This window comes from Mus pahari, chromosome 4, assembly GCF_900095145.1.
Source record: "Mus pahari chromosome 4, PAHARI_EIJ_v1.1, whole genome shotgun sequence".
Taxonomy (NCBI): domain Eukaryota; kingdom Metazoa; phylum Chordata; class Mammalia; order Rodentia; family Muridae; genus Mus; species Mus pahari.
The window spans coordinates 132,175,844-132,193,652 of record NC_034593.1 but is presented as its reverse complement, the minus strand read 5'-3'; the positions used below and the strand labels follow the sequence as shown (position 1 = coordinate 132,193,652).

General features: G+C 43.3%; 1 protein-coding gene across 5 annotated transcripts in view; it reads left to right on the top strand.

Annotated features, from left to right (window-relative positions):
- The window catches only part of Sh3glb1 (SH3 domain containing GRB2 like, endophilin B1), a 37,499-nt gene extending 28,409 nt beyond the window's left edge, over window positions 1–9,090 (top strand). For 3 of the 5 annotated variants that reach the window (XM_021195852.2, XM_021195853.2, XM_021195850.2), the window contains 2 exons: window positions 576–804; window positions 1,172–5,542. In XM_021195852.2, coding sequence (XP_021051511.1) covers window positions 576–804; window positions 1,172–1,279 — 337 coding nt within the window. In that variant the 3' untranslated portion in view covers window positions 1,280–5,542. Of the gene's footprint in view, window positions 1–575; window positions 805–1,171; window positions 5,543–8,699 lie in introns of those variants that run through there. The other 2 variants (XM_021195851.2, XM_029537332.1) reach the window with 2 other exon arrangements.
- The last annotated feature ends 8,719 nt before the right edge of the window (window positions 9,091–17,809 follow it).

Below are 17,809 nucleotides of genomic sequence, written 5' to 3'. Positions count from 1 at the left end.
TGTAGACCAGGCTGGCCTCGAACTCAGAAATCCACCTGCCTCTGCCTCCCAAGTGCTGGGATTAAAGGCGTGCACCACCACACCCGGCTGACACTGGTTATTCTTAAAGTAGCAATGCTGAGTATGTTAGACAGTACATAGCTGTTACTTGGCTGATAGGAAAATGTGACATATTGGTTTTATGGCAAAGCTCAGGCAAAGCTCATGATATATATATATAGCGCATGTATTCTTGGCAGCACTTAAGAATAAACATCCACACATATACACCCCAGAGAGGAATGTTAGCCAAAATGTTCTTTAACTTTAAGTCAGCAGGGAGAGACAGCTTTGAAGTAAACCTTCAAGGATTTTATATTTGAGTACTGCCTTCAGGGACAAGAAAGGCGACCACATACTTCCTCACTGAAGGACATCTTTCCAATGGGGAAGTTGGTAACTGGTGACACCAAGTGGTGAGAGTGAGGAACTTTAATCACTTGAAGAGATAAGTAAGGTTTCTCTCTCTCTCTCTCTCTCTCTCTCTCTCTCTTTCTTTCTTTCTTTCTTTCTTTCTTTCCTTTTTTCCCCAACAGTTTTCCATCCAATTATCTTTCTAACAACAATCAGACCTCTGGGACTCCAGTGCCGTATGCCTTGTCCAATGCAATTGGTCCTTCTGCTCAGGCTTCACCGGGCAGCCTAGTAATCACCTGCCCTCCTAACCTCAATGACCTTAAAGAGTCCAGCAACAGCAGGAAGGCCAGGGTCCTCTATGACTACGACGCTGCAAATAGCACTGAACTGTCTCTCCTGGCAGATGAGGTGAGTGATACCTGTCCAGGAAGAAAATTAGATCATAAACAGGCGCGTCTAGTCTAATGTTAGAGCAAAATGTAAATTTCTCGCTGGTAACTTGGAAAGAGTTTATTATGAATGTTTCATGAATTTCAGTTGTTAATATTGAATTTTAAAATTTTTATTTTATATATTAGATTAATAGAAATGTTTTAAATGTTTACACATATAAGTTTTATATAGAGAACTGCTACTGATAAAATCCATAATTTTTCAGCTAAATGGTTATTTTAAGTCTTTAAATAGTGAATAATTGAAACATTTAATGTAAATCTGATATTTGCTATATGCCTATTTTAATATAGTTAATAATTGGAAATATTATATTTTGTAGGTAATCACTGTGTTCAGTGTCGTTGGAATGGACTCTGACTGGCTAATGGGAGAGAGAGGAAATCAGAAGGGCAAGGTGCCAATTACCTACTTAGAACTTCTCAATTAAGCAGGGAGACCATGAGAGGTTACCCATCACAACACCATATTTATATAAATAACTCTAAAGCAGGTCTAAATATCTTCCAATGTTAATGTCATAAGAGACTGAAAAAGAAAAATTATAAGCCATCAGAAACTGGCCATTCTGCCAATAAAACTGCATGGTTAATCCTTCATTACAGAATCTATGTTAGCAATTTCATGACAAAAGTGTTTTCTTAAACAATTCTCTTTCTACTGAGGTTTTACTAACAAGCAACTTCTACTTTTGAGCCCCAACTTAAAATCAAAAGGATTCTTTTCTACTGAATTTTTCATTAACAGGAAGCTTTTTCTTTTATGCAAAATAAATTTATTGTGCATGATACCATGACTCATTTATTAGGTGCAATAGCCAAAGAATAAAGTAAAAACTCCTTTTTACCTTGCTGCCCAATAGGAATCAGATGACTTAAATACTAGGCCTTGCTAGGGTCTCTTGGCTTTGGAGTTTTGCTTGGTTTGGGTTGGGTTTGGTTTATTTATGTTTAATACACTACTGGATAGTTTCTTTTAAACCTGAGTCTTGAAAAGTATTAACTTATTTCATAATTTTGTTAAGATTGCAGAACACTGGGGACAAATTCATTCACTAAGAATAATCTTAAGATTATTTAGTTGCCAAAATTTGATGCACAATCAGAATTGCATCCATTGAAAAGATACTACACTACAGTAAAGACTTGTTGTTGAACAGTGACTGTGTATAAAATACAGATTAGTGCAACAGCCTTCATTATAGGCTGAGTCATGGTCATGCGGTGGCTGTAGTCTGTCTTCAGCAGTGTCTTTGGTTATGTGGTGCACTCTCTGGAGATTGCTAAGGACACATTTAGAACTAGAGAACTGCTGTGAGGACCATGCTATCCATCAGCAAACTTTGCTACAAATTGCCAATTGAGGAACCCTTTGGTTAGGTCTTCATGTCTCACTCATTCATCGTTCATCCATCCATTCAAAAGACATTTATTGAGGACCAGGTACTTTGTTGATCAACCAAGTATACCTCTAACAGGATTGGTATTGTGATGGAAGAAATAGAAGTGTTGTGTTTAGGAATTACCTGGTTTGGGTCTGAAGTCAGAAGTTGACCCAGGTAGAAGGAAGAAGTTGTTTTAGGCCTTGAACCAATAGAACATACAATTGTTCAGAGTAGCTTAGCAGTGCGGTACAAAAGTGCAGTTCTCTTACTCAGAGAGTCTTGTATTGTAAACTTTTGAGCCCTAAAGTACTATTTAAATAGCACTTTAAAACATCCGTTTGTGTTAAGAGCCCCTAAGAGCTTGGTAAACATGGAAAACTTGGTTCTTGGTCCCAGCATTAGTACCCCCTATGTCTGCAGTCAGATAAATTCCTCTGTAGTTTCCTAGTTCTGTAAGACTGAGTTACACACTTGAGGATCTCCAGAAACAGCTTGAGATGCTAGTGTTGTAGGGGATCCAGTGAATGAGGCTGTTGTTCTTCTTCTTCCTCAGAAAGGAAGTCTTACAGCCTAAAGCACCCTCTGTTATATTTATCCAAAATTAGGTTTTGAGGGACTATAAAACTTTGGGTGACTTTAAACAGCAGCTTAAGTTCAGCAAATTAAGTTTATGGGAAATAGATCAGTGCAGGAGAAAATATAAATATGGACTGAATTGATTCTGGTTTGTATCCTCACACACTGGGCTCCCTGGAGTTCAACTCAGATTTAGAGCTGCCATTTTTTAATCAGTAAAATGGAGATAAGTATGTCACCTAGCAGGAGACTATTCCACAAGTATTGCTTTGTGTTTTGTGCTTTTTCAAAGACCTGGCATATAGTAAACATGTTGTAAGCACAGATGCCCTTTTCAGTCCCTGACACATGGGCAGTGAGGAACATGGCTGACCTCTGTGCTGTGCTTGCTCCCGGAAGCCCATTCTCCACCTACCTTAAACCCGAGAAGAGCCCACTCACTCCCATCCTCTGTGTAAGCTCTGTAGCAGGACCTTGTGCTTCCAGCAGGAGTGCTGGTTACTGAAGACGCACTTAGATACACGAGGATCCACACTGTAGTATTAATAAAGCAAAGGCTCCTTCCTTGTACCTTTGTCTGTGCTAGACCCAATGTAATCCTTAGGCATGTTCTTTTGTTTTCATGAGCTTCATTGTTTGATTGGGTGTTTTCTTTAATTTTGATTTTGACTTAAAGTTATGGGTTTAGTTCTTGCTCAGGTAAAGGCCCAAGGAAATTGTGTCGCATAGAAGAAAACTCTTAGAAAACCTGTTAATTTGTGGTGTAATTCAAAGTTATTTAAATAAACTCTTGGCCCCTGAGCATAATTCAATAGCACAGTAATGAGTGGAGGGTGCATATATTCCTGAAATAATAAATGAGATATTTATAGGCCCTCTACAAACTGAAAAAGAAGTGGATTTTAGCTACCTTTGTCCTTAAAGTAATCTGACTCACGAGGTTATAGTTAAAACATTTTTTCATGGTGCTAACCAAAAAAAATTCATGTTGCAGGAGATGAGGTTCCTAAAATAAGAATGTTCCTCACTCCAATGGGACAAGGAAAATAAGGCCTAAGCCAGCATCCCCAGATTGCCACAGCCCATCCTTCCAGTCGAGTACCTTCATAGCAGGAGCAAAAGGAAGCTAGTGTTAGGTAGGAGGAGAGAAGATGGCACAGACTTGTTTATGCAGAGAGCTCTCACAGAGGACTGCTTTGTCACACAGTCCCAGCACCTGAAACTTTGCAATGAACTGCCTAGTGGCACAAGCCAGAGTGAAGAGCTGTGGAGGGGAGCATGGCTCATAGCCAGCTCTGCCCCACGCCCTCTGCTTCCCTGTCACATCATAAAACTGATGTTAGGGAAAGTTCACGCCTGCCTTCTCCACTTTGTCCTAATTAGAATGTTGGTAAAGTACAAGACTTTAAACCGGCAGTATCAGCATTGCTGCAAAGTTGAAAATGCTAATTGCTGTTTTCAAATATTCTACCTTATTTATCCTTTTGTCTACACGGGCCTGTGGATTAGTAGCATTAATCTTCCCTGTGACCGCTTTTTAAATATTTTAAGACAAAAACTTAATTTTACTTTCTTTACTGTGTTCTAACTATTAATTGTAATTATGTTGTTATTTTTATAATTTATTTATTTAGCATGTAACTGTTGCTTTAGAATGTAGCCTTTCTAAGATAGAGACTATAATTCTGTTAATCATAAATTACTCTTAGCACACAGCTTGGCTCTTATATATGCTCAATAAATACTTGTTGGGTAAAAGGGAAAAAATGCTAACACCTGTGTCTTCCCCCACAAAACCTACTGAGCCAAACTCTGGATGTAGGGCCCCACAGTTATACAGTAAGCATTTGCATGATCCTGCAGTAGTCAGTTGTGAGAACCACTGCAGAGCTGACGGAGCTGACCATTCACCCTCAGGCACCTACAACTTGACAACACTTGAACATTTCCCCTTGCCTCTGTTAGCCTTACCGCCACCCTCACTGGCTGAGGTCTACGTGGGTCTGAGGGTAGAAGGGTACAGTCGGTGGCATCGAGGAAAGGACTGTGTAGAACAGCAGGACCTGGGTGACAGGATTCTGGGAATGTGGACCCACCATTAGGATGCGAAATTACAATTATGAAGTAGCAATGAAAATAATGTTATGGTTGAGGTCACCACAACATGAGGAACTGTATTAGAGGGCCACAGTGTTACACAGGCTGAGGATCACAGCTCTAAAGAAAGTGAGCTCTAACCACCATACTTCCATACAGTGCCTTTGAACTGGGGTTTAGCTTCAAGACACCCTGAGAAACCAGTGAAGCAGTATTAGACTAATGTATGCACACCTCTGTACCTCAGTCCCTAAGCTGTAGTCTAACTCCTACAACAGGAGGCTTTTTAAGAATTGTTAATGCTTTTTTATTAATACAAGTCATAATATACTGACAAAAAGAAAAATTTTAGAGGTTAAAAATAAACCATGGCCTACAGTTCCACTATCAGAGAAGTGCTGTGCCTGAGGTGGCCTCCAGGCTCCCTGCACACTTACAGACTTTTTAAACAGGATCAAATTGTACATGCTGTTTTGTAACTTTTTCACTCAACAGTCCCATGCCTATCTTGCTGTGTCATGTGTGTCTACATCTTTTTTAATGGATGCATGATATTTCCTCATATGTGCCACATTTTGTTAAACTACTGTTGAATTTTTAGGTTTCCAGTTTTTCACTAATAAACTGCTTTGAAGAACGCTGTGCTGCCAGCTCTTTCCTTAAGTGCTACATGCCTTATATGTGCTTTTAGGTCCACAGATGAGTCCTGCCCTCCACCTGCTAGTGGGGATGCTGCTCCATCCACCTCAGTCCTTCCCTGATTACCTCATGTCTCTCTGGCCACTGGCAGTGAAGCTGAGGAGTGGACTGAAAGTTGGTAGAGCTGACTCTACGGCATTTTACAGAAGTGGGTGTGGAAGAGGGTTGTAGTGAATGTTGTTGGCGGAAATCAAGTTGCTTCTCCACACTCAGACTCTTTCCTCGGTTACCTAGTAGCACTCTTTCTCTAGCTGATGAAAGAGTAATGGAGGGTGTACTGGCTAGTTTTGTGTCAACTTGACACAGGCTGGAGTTATCACAGAGAAAGGAGCTTCAGTTGGGGAAATGCCTCCATGATATCCAGCTGTAAGGCATTTTCTCAATTAGTGATCAAGAGGGAGAGGCCCCTTGTGGGTGGTGCCATCTCTGGGCTGGTAGTCTTGGTTCTATAAGAGAGCAGGCTGAGCAGGCCAGGGGAAGCAAGCCAGTAAGGAACATCCGTCCATGGACTCTGCATCAGCTCCTGCTTCCTGACCTGCTTGAGTTCCAGTCCCAACTTCCTTTAGTGATGAACAGCAATGTGGAAATGTAAGCTGAATAAACCCTTTCCTCCCCAACTGCTTCTTGGTCATGATGTTTGTGCAGGAATAGAAACCCTGACTAAGACAAATTGGTACCGACATAGTGGGGTATTCCTGTGACAACCTAATCATGTTTTGGGGAGGACTGGAAGGACTTTGGAACTTTGGACTAAAAGATCTATTCGGTGTTAAGAGCTCTGTCAAATGTTGTGTAGGAGCTTGGAAGATAATGTTGGGAACAGTGCAGAAGATGGAGGCCTGACTTGTGAAATTTCAGAGGGAAGATTAAAGACTCTTTTCAGGGCCATTGCTGTTTTGAATTGTGAAGATTCTGTGGTTCTGGTTAGCTGGGGCTGAAGAATCAGCTGTGATTAACAAGATACCAGACCACTAAAATGAAATGTTTTCCTTATTGGGACTATTGATGCTGGTTAGCTGGAGCTAAGAAATTAGCGGTGATTAAGAAGAGACCAGCATCATTGAGGTGACATCTTCTGGGAAGTGTTTTCTGAAAGCACAGAGGCTGTGTTCCAGAGATAGCCAAGGTTGTACCTTGGGCTGTGGCTGGACTTGGTAATATGTAAGAGTCACCCAGGTGGTACTGGTTTTGAAGGCATGAAGGGATCACGAAGAGCAGTTGAGGCTCAGCACTGTGAGAGGCCATGGAAGGCCATTGGTGAAGGTGCAGCCTCAGTTGCAATTGATGGCTCAGGACAGAAGAGGTCCTGCAAAGGAGCTTCAATTGGGGAAATGCCTCCACAAGATGCCTCCAGCTGTAAGGCATATTCTCAATTTGTGATCAAGGGGGAAGGGCCCCTTGTGAGTGGTGCCACCTCTGGGCTGGTAGTCTTGGTTCTTTCTATAAGTGAGCAGGCTGAGCAGGCCAGGGGAAGCAAGCCAGTAAAGAACATCCCTCTATGGCCTCTGCATCAGCTCCTACTTTCTGATCTGCTTGAGTTCCAGTCCCGACTTCCTTTAGTGATGAACAGCAATGTGGAAATGTAAACTGAATAAACCCTTTCCTCCCCAACTGTTTCTTGGGCATGATGTTTGTGCAGGAATAGAAACCCTGACTTGACTAAGACAGAGGGGCTGGTGAAATGTCTGTGCAAGCCTGAGGACTGGAGTTGGAGTCCTCATGTGCCCGCTAACCTGCTATATGCAGTAGCCAAGAACAAAATGTAAAGTCCTCCAAGCTCCACACAGTCATTGTGACACACCTCCTTCATTCTTTCTCCCATACAAGGACACACACTAATCAGAGTCACCTGCCTTAGCAATTTCACAGTGACAGCCCTAACCTATCCCTTCATACCTGCTGCATACCACCCCACCCCCACCCACACTGCCTGTTCATTACTGCCTAAGATTGATGGAGGCCAGAGCACCAAGTGCTCCCACAACTCCTAAGTAAAGAAGCTCTTAAATTTTACACACACAAACCTATTCTCCCAGGAGAGCACCTTCACCAGAATGGCTAGTAAAGAAAAAACATCCTGATACATCTATGAAACACTCCCACACCTGAGGCTCAGGGGACATTGCAGATGAAGAGGCAGGAAGATTGTAAGAGCCAGAGGATCAGGAAATTTGCTGTGAGACTGTGTCTCATAGTAACATCAGAAACTATATCATAAAGTCTCACCAATATGACTGCCCATATGGTCACCAATATGGCAGATATGCTGAACTGGGGACAGCCCACAAGGCCTCAACCCTAGACAAAGAGCCAGAAGCAAGCAAGTGAAGCAGGGGAAGGGAGAGGTGGGCCTCAGGAAGGAGCACACTCAGGGGTTGTTCCATGCTCAGTGGTCAGCCCTGAAAATACGTGTGACACTAAGGAGTCAGCATGTTATACTTGGGGATATATAGGTGTGTGTGTACCAATGCATATATATATGCATATATATATACATATACACTGCATTAGTAACAATTGATTAAAAAAAGAGGATATGAATGGTGAAGAAGAGGGGTTTATGGGAGGTTTGGAGGAAAGAAAGGGAGAGGAGAAATGTAATTAAAACACTCTCAAAAGTAAACATCAACAAAAATAAATGTCGTAAGTGGACACTGCAGGCATGTCATCAGGGTTCCCTTTGTCCCACATCCTTTGTAACGACGCTGCCCTTGTCCATTTCTATCTGCATAAGGGAGTTTCTCTTGGGAGTATATTATTCTCCCCTACACTCTGGCTTTGATTAGGACCATATCACAGCATCCACCTTTTAATATATTTGGAACCTAACACTGGGAGTCATAGAGACCTGCCTTATTAGTAGGATCCACCCGAACTGTTGTTGCTACAGCATAGCACTACTGCTATTCTGTCTAGACAGAATAGGTTGGTGCTAAAACCACTCAGCACAAAGTAAGACTATAGACTTTGCAATACTATATAGACTATAGAATCAAAAAAAAATTTTTAAACCTAGCATTATTACCACCTGTGTCTTAGGCAGATTATATGATCTTAATTCCTGTTTGTTTGTTTGTTTGTTTGTTTTCACAAGTAATATGCAGATTGACGGGCCGGCCTCTCTGGTGTGAAGCATGCGGTAGTTCTGAAACGGCTCCCTGGCCAGCAGTGCACCACTTGGGAATGTCTTAGAAATACAAACTTTCTGATCCCTGCAGAATCAGGAAATCCAGAGGTGGAGTACAGCAACATGTGTTTGAACAAACCCTCAGGGAAGATGATGTGTATAGAACCTGGTGGGCCACAGTTGTGCAAATTAAAAGAATTCATGCAACTTGCACATCATAAATAGTTAATCATTTCTAAATAACACTATTAGAATTCCTAAAGCAATGAGATGGGCCATTCACAAGAAACATTCTGTATGTCCCTTTCATAACTACCAATTTGACAGCCAAAAGTGTGAGGTTAAGATTTCTGATGAGCATATGAAGTGCACATCCCTATACTTTCACCATAGATATAATGGCAATATTTAGAAAAAAAATTAAATAATTGAGATGGTCTTAGTGTTCTATTGCTGTGAAGATACACTATGACCAAGGCAACTCTTATGAAGGAAAACATTTAATTGGAGCTGGCTTAACATTCAGAAGTTTAGTCCATTTTTGTTCTGGTTAAGCATGTCAGCACACAGGTAGACATGGTGCTGGAGAAGCAGCTGAGAATTCTACATCTCGACTGGCAGACAGCAGGAAGAGAGACGCTGGGCCTGACTTGAGCATCTGAAACCCCAAAGCCCAGCCCCAGTGACACACTTCCTCCAACAAGGCCACACCTACTCCAACATGGCCACGCCCACTCCAGCATGGCCATGCCCACTCCAACAAGGCCACGCCTATTCCAACATGGCCACGCTCCTAATTCCTGTCAAGTAGTACCACTCCCTCATGAGCAAGTGTTCAAATATATGAGACTGCAAGGGCCAGTCCTATTCAAAACACCACAGAGATCTATGTATAAAATATCTTACCTCCCAAAAAGAGAAATATTAGAAGAGGGGTGAGACTTTGCTCAGAAAACAGTCCAGAATCTGCTTCTACACAGGAAAAAAACAAGTGGGAGAGTTTGAGCTTCAACATGCTAAGTCATAGCTCGGAAACATGATCAGGTTAGCTTGGAATTGCTCAAAGCACACATAATGGCATGGTATGTTCTAGAGAAATCTCATTATACGTGCATAACAGGACTAACTATCCCATGAACCTTCCTAACAAGTTCATTTCATAATGGAATCCTGGAAAAGTGATTTACCTTCAACACAGGGTGTTTGGATATAAACCAGTTACATGCAGGAGACTAAAGTGATGGTGAGTTTAGGACAATTTCTCATAACCCATTCTTTTACAGAGCACTAGACAGCAAGTCCCACAGAAATTAAATATGTGGTTCATATGGCAAATTATTCACATAAGCTCATAGGCCCTAGGATTTCTCACTGATAAAAGGAAAATATTAAAATTCAGATCATGAACATCTTTCACGCTCTTGTATCCCAACAGACTTGAGAAAAGCCCAAGTTTTTCAAGTTTTAATAATAACTAAACTAAGCCAAACTTACTCACCGGGAACATTATGCACAGTTCCAGTGGTGGCTGTGGGGCGGGGTGAGTTTGCTTACATGTTAAATTACAAAGCTCCTCAGTCAGAATGCTTGGGCTGCTAAGTAACCAGGAGACAGTTGGAAATCCCTCTCAACCAAGGCTGACCCAGACCCAGAGGAACTGCACACACGCCATGCTGATGTTGTAGTGGTCCTAGTGAGCCTTTAGGAACAGTGGCAGTGGGCATCCTAGGGATTCAGGGCCTTCGGTATTCCCTTCAAAAATACTGATAATACACAGTGTACCTAACATTTGACCTACTGTTAATGAACATTATCTTCCTTAAACTACCCCTGCTTTACAGACGAGAGAGTTGTGAGCCATTCTGAGAGAAGGCAGCAGAGCTAGGTCTTGTTTCCAGCTCAGCAACCCAGTCTCTCTCTTTACACTTCCTTGCATGTGTACACACATGAAGAAATATGCATGCCATGATACATGCATGTAGATGTAAAAGGACAACTTGTAGGAGTCAATTCTGTCCTACCAAGTGGCTCCTGGGTATGGCACCGGGCCCTCAGGCTGCTGCCAGGCATCTTTTCCTACTGAGTCATCTTGCTGGCTCGAGAGCCCCAGCCTTAATCAGGGTTTCACAGTGTTTTTTCTATATGCCCATAAAACATGGCCAATATCTCTTTATTTTCTATACTGATGGCCTAGAAACTATTTATGAAGCAGAAAATGTGTTGCTCTTAACTATGAACTAAACTAAAAATACCTACAGCCCACTAAGCCAACAGGGGACCTGCTGGCCTCATTAACTGCCACATCTGAAAGAACAATCAGTTTAAGACAGAGTTCTCTAAAATACAGCCCCTAGAATCAGAGGGTCATGGGGATCTTCCCCTATAAGCATGACTATAAATTCAATATTGTAGACTATCCCCTACATTTGACTAAATACCATAAACCACAGGACTGTTATAAGCCAACATATGAATGTATTCAGACATAACTGTGCTATCTTACAGAGACCGTTTTAATCAAATCAGTTCTCTATGCGTATCCCCTTCCCCTGTTGGTCTATTCATCTGCCGTCCTCCATGAAGCCAACCATGGGCCCACCCACACCCCCTTCTCATTCTGGGCCTATTAAACTCGGGGCTAGCTAATGTGAAACTTTGTCAGACATCTGGCTCTCACTTCAGGACCACTAAATGTGTTATCTCCCCTATGATCTGCTTAAGTAAGACATCTCAGTGGTACTGGGTCTGATCATCTCGTGCCCAGCATAACTTCGGGGTCATGTTTCTGGTCTTTCCTTGTTAGGATGCTGTGACTCGGCATAGCTGTCAAGGCATGAAGAACCAATTATCATGTAGCTGGACTTCAGAGTTCATATCATTAGTCCACAAGCCAATGAAGGGTTAAGGGCATGCTTAATGCTGGAATGTTCTTTCATACTTGAAGAACATTTTGTTTAACTAAGGCTGAAGGAATAAAGCTTTCTTTCTGTCTCTCATTTAAAACCACTTCCCTGAAAGAACACAAACTACTTCCAGCCATAAACTGAAGTGTTATACCCTTTGCCTGGCGTTTTCCTCGGTTCTCTAGGCCAGTGACTGATGAGCAAACAGGCTTACACATGATGCAGTATTCCTAGAGATGAGAAAAGAGGCCATTCCAACAGTCAACCTGAATAGAAAAGTGTTCTCTCTGCCTCTCCAAGTCTATGTGGTTTTACTGGGGTTCTGTTCATTGGGGGAGCTCTGTTTGTTCATTGCCAGTATGCAGTAGAGCACTCCTCTGCCCTGTTTAGTGGGACAGGAGTATGTCATTTAAAAGAAAGTAGTTGTGTCCCATGACATGAACCGGATGACAGCCACTGCTAGAGTGCTCCACAAATGTTATCTCACCACATCCTTGTAACAGTGCTGTGGGCTGGAGACTGTTGTACTGGCTCAGATGAGAGCCTGAAGCTAATAAAGAGCCTCTCTGCTCAGCTCTCCTGAGTCTCCTGATGCTTACAGTGTCCTGAGCCGTTCCTCCCATCGCTCCCTCTCCTCTGGATGCTAGCACCTCTTGTTTTCCCATAGGTTATCAGATGCACTGTCATGGCTGTAGACTTCCCTTCATGGCCACTCCCACTGTTCCTTTAACTACCAACACTACACCCACCCTAACTTTAACCCCTGGACACATCTGTGTTTGAGGGATTCCCACCTATGTGCTCTGAGAGTTGACTACACAGCAGAGCCTCCACCCAGCCTCAGGTCTTCTTCCCAACTCTCCTAGTAAGTAAAGCTCCCCCAGTCCCAGAGAGGTTGTTCATCATACTGGCTTGGGATAACAATGCTTGAACTCTGTTTCTGCTTCTGACTCTTACCATCTTTGGGACAATGAAAAGTCAATTGACTTCTGTATGCTTCCTTTTTATTTTTCCTGTGTGTGCATATGTATGTAAGTGCTCATGGGGACAAGAGGACAATGTTGGGTGTCATTCTGTAGGAACTGCCCACTTATTTGATACAGGCTCTTTCAATGATCTGGACTTACCAAGTAAGCTAGGCTTGCTGGTAACTTAGCCACAGGGACTCGCTTCTGCTTCCCCAGCTTTGGGGTTACAAATGTGCATCACCACCATACCTGGTTTTGTTTTTGTGTGTTTTGTTTTGTTTTGTTTTTCCACAGAGTGTTAGGGAATTGGGCTCAGGTCTTGCAAGGCAAGCACTTGACCAATGGAGCTGTATCTCTAGCTCTTTGCCTCAGTTGCTTGAGCCTCATTCATAGTGTACTGGCTGCCTACAGCTGCCAGTTTAAATATGGTGGCATGTGTGGAGTGCTGTCAAGAGTTGGTTAAGTGTTCATGAAATACCATCTATGTGAACTCACCAGACTCTAATAGAGAGCTCTAAACCCATGTTCATGCAGATGGCCCTGGATAAACCCACGGTGTCACAAAATGACTCAAAAAAAAAAAAAAAAAAAAAACGTGAATGTGAGAAAGGGATTTGTAGAGGGCAGGAGACAGCGAAGAGGGAGATAAATAATAGAAGTGGGGGTGACAGGAATCAGAATGAGATGTACAGGGGTGAAATCATCCAAACCCCAAGGTGAATAAGAATTCCCTACTATATTGTCACTGTGTGGATGTGAGGAGTGGGAATGGGTTCAGAGGAATCGAAGGGACTCCCAGAATGCCATGCAGTTCTTGTCTGGCTGCTCTATCAATTTTTAGGTACTTTATATATAGGTTCAGAAGATTTTGGTGCATGCACCTGGGAGCCTCGCCAACATTTGGAGTTTATGAATGAGCTCTGTGTTTTAAGTAACCAACCCTCAAGAAACTGCCCAAGCTGCTAAGCTGGGCTAGGCATAGTAAAGAGGAGAGTGTCCTGTTCCTATACTGAAGGTTCAGCTAGGAGTGGTCCAGCTTAACTGGAGGTTCAGTTGCCCTGTGGGGGCTGCAGACGGAATTAGTAACTGGCCCTGTCCATTCTAAACCTCACAGACTGGTCTAATAGTCCGCCCAGGAGTCCTCTAGAGCAAGGCCTTCGGAATTGGGAGTCTCTGGCCAGAGCCCAGGCTCTCCCCCCAGGCTCTCCCCCCAGGCTCTCCCCCCAGGCTCTCCTCCCAGGCTCTCCCAGGCTGTGTGAGTTAGAGCCTTCATTCGTGGAGCACAGAGAGGAGGGATACTCCCCTCACAGGGGCCGAGGGGATGGGTGGAAATCACTTGCAGCACAGCAGCGCTCTGCCCTTCATGCTTCAGTCACTGTGGCTATCGATATTTCCTTTCTCTAACCTTGCAAGGTTTCTGCTGAGGAGACTTTTGGGGAAAGGGGTAGGGAAGAGGGACAAAGGAAGTCCTGGACAGACACTCCAACCCTTCCTGTGGTTATTGTGAGCAAATAAAGCGAGTGACGAATGATGACAAACGACAGAAGAGGCTGTCAGCCTGTTGGCTTTCTGATGTGGACACAGCTCTGTCAAGAGTTTGGTGAGTTCCTGGGTTAGTATTTGTTCCCTACAACACTAAAGAGAGCTTTTAAAGAGCTTTTGGGGACTAGGGTTATAAATTAATAGTCGTGTGCCTTGCCCTAAAAAGCAAAGCAAAGCAAAACAAACCCTACAAAACTTTGAACATCTCTGGAAATTAGGGAGATGACTCAATCAGCTCAGATGACGTCTGCTTAGCAAGGAGGAGGACCCAAGTTAAAATCCCCAGAGCCTACATACAAAGCTGGGTGTGGTAACTTGTGTCTGTAACTCTAGCACCGTGGGAGGATGGAGACAGAAGGATTCTGGCACTCACTGGCCATTAGTTGTCTCCAGATTCAGTGAGAGACCCTGTCTCAGTGGAACAAGACAGAGTATGATAGATGGGACACTAGAGGTCATCTTCTGGTCTCTACACACTTACACATGCCCATAAACAGACACACACACATACACTCCAAGTAAATCAATAAAATGAAAAACATTTGCATTAAAATGTACTAATCATTTGTAGGTAGGTGTTCTCTGATCCAGATATCATCAGTGGTCTTTCCAGCTTGGAATTAGTGAGCAGATGATTTCTCTAAGTTCAGCAAGCTCCGCAGTACAGCATTGCTGGGCTAAGAGGACTTCGCTATTCCAACAAAATAAACCAACCAGTGTGATGGCTCACCAGGCAGAAGTGCATGCCATGCAGGACTGATGATCTGAGATCAGTTACCTGGGGAGGATAAGAATCAAGGCCTGAAAGCTGTCCTCTAGCCTCTATGGGTGCAGTGTGGTGTACTCATGCACACATGGCATGTTCATGTCTCCATACACACCACACACACACAAACACACACACAATAAAATGAGGATTAAACTTTAAAAAAAAAAACAATTCGAACCCACAAGGTCTGTACAGCTCAAATTTAATAATTGAATGAGTTCTATGCTAAATGTTATGTTGGATGGTGGAGCAGAAACGTTAAGCTATTTGCACATCTCACCATAGTTGGCTTGATTTTCCTCTTGCCTGATCTTACCTTCTACTGTCTTTTCTAGGTGTTCTCTGCTGCGGTCAGCTCTGCTCTCGAGCCCTTCCTACATCTTATTAAGTCACCCTTCTATGCCACTGCTTCTCTTTCTTTCCTCTCAAGGATGTTTTTGTCCCTTAGTCCCCATGCATCCTTGAGTCTCAGCAAGCTCCCCTGGGGCAGCTCTCTGGACACTGGTGAGCTCAAGTTTGTAGAAATTAAGGTTAAAGTTAGGGTGGGTGTAGTGTTGGTAGTTAAAGGAACCATGGAATTGGCCACGAAGGGAGGTCTACAGCCATGACAGTGCATCTGACAATGAATGGGGAAACAGGTGGAGCCCCAATAAGGTCAAATGGGGTCCAAGAGCCCAGATCTTGAAGGAAGGCATGTCACGGAACCCCAGGAGGTTGTAAGGAATACAAGTGGGCAGATAAGACATTCTTTGTTCACAGCACACAGGCTGCTAGGCAGGCAGATGCTGGCAGACACCTAGACACACGCCTGCATAGACGGGCTGTACACAGTGGGCACAGGCACACATGCTGGCTGGCACATAGGCAGACATGCAGCACTACACAGACTAGCAAAGGCGAAAAGTGACCTCAAGGACACATTTATACAGAATCACACAAAGGCAGCACATTAGCGGGAATGGGTATATAACAGATCATGTCACTGTTTACTTTTGGGTCTTCCAGACACATGATGTCAGTCATTTTGCACTCACCTGTAATCCCAAGTTACCTAGCGTCTGTCACCTTGGCCCATTCCAGATAGCCATACCAGTGTGTTGCTGTCTAAACATCATCTGGCTTGATATCCCTCTGTTCCCTTCAGACAGGGAAGATGGAGATGCTCTTCATGTAAGCTTTGGAAGAGGACACGGTCAGTGCACAGGAAGGGTCAACGGGATTGCCGCAAGGAATGATGGGGCTTCTTCCTCCTTGAGGCTTCTCCTGCTCCCCGGCAGGACTCCTGGATAAGCAGGGACTATACAAATTCCCTCTTCCAGACCATTTGTGGCAATGAAATGAGATGTCTGAGGGAATTTGTCCTGTCTGGTACCCTCCCCCCTCCCCTTGAGCATGTCCTCCAGTGACTATCATCTCTACTATTGTGCCATATCCTCACATACACACATGCACACACACACACACACACACACACAACCAAAAGCCACAAGAAAATCCTTCTCAGCTGGCATGACCATAGCAGGCTGGAGGGAAGAAACTATTTTTGCTTCTGAACTTTGAGGTAGAATTCCCCCCTTGCCCCTGTTAATCCCAAAGATGGGAGGAAGAAGACCACACCCCAGATCATCATGGTCAAATTAATTAAAGCGAGCTTTTTTTATTTGTGTACATGACCTGCCTCCCTCTAAGGTGGGGTTGGAGAGGTCAGTCTTGGATGTAAGGAAGAAAGGCTTTTATAGAGCTCAGAGGTAGGAGGGTTCCAAATAGGGGATGATACGCCAGGTTACAGGAGCAGAACATAAAAGGTGGTCAAAACAAAGTAACCACAAGGTGGTCACAGCAAGCTAGGCATAGGTTGTCTTAGAACCTTTGAAACAAAGGTAGGTTTGCAAGATGGTTATAAATAATGAAACAAAGGCATGATTGTCATTCCTGAAACAGAAAGGGCACAACCATTTGTAGTTGAAGCTGGGAGGGAGGGCAATAGCCCAGTCCTGGAGAAATAGGTTTGATCATAAACAGGAATGAACCTAGTTTGTCTTTCCTTTTTTTTTTTCTTTTAGTTTGTCTTTCCTATAAGGTGGCTTTTAAACCTAAGATGGAGGCAGGCTGGTTCTTCACCTCCACTAATGAAGAGAATAGTTCCAGGCCCCTTCCCAACAACCCTTTTGCTGGCATCACCCATGAGAGACTCAGCCTCCCCCTGTCCCCCAGATCTTGTTTCTGCTTTGGTAAACTGAGCCATTCAGGCTCAGAAGTGGAAAATGGAAGGAAGAAAATGGCCTAAGGAAAACACAGGCTCCGAGTGACTGGAACTAAGAGCAGGCCACAATTTACCGTGAGACCGTGAGACCGTCTCTCGTGGGGGTGAGGAGAGGCCTAGGACGAAACCAGAACAAACCAGAGGGACTGAAACAGATGCCCTTTTAAAGTTCTCAACAAAACCTAATGGGCCGCGCTCTGTGGACGTGATGGTGTTTTACAAACTAAACGACAGTCCTCCATGATGTCTGGCTGCAGAGCCAGACATCTCTTCTCCACCCACAGCCAAGAGAAGCGCTGCTATCTCTGAACCACTGAGCTTTTTCTTTGATTGTTTTTTTTTTTAATAGATCCAAGAGGAGTAGACATTTGGTTTCATCCTCCCCTGATATCTAGAAGCTACAGAGGCTTTTAGAAGATACAACAGACAGATTATATGTAAATCAATAACAATTTTTCTTTTGTTGCTCAAACCATGAATACCGACTAGCTAGGTTTCATGATATCCCAATAAGGTAAGTGAGTTTTACGATTCTGCTCCAATCCAATTATTCTTTAGTGTTTTAATTAGCCTAAAAGATTTTCTTTTCCTCCACAGAATATTTTTTTTCTAGATCCCTACATTTCCATCAA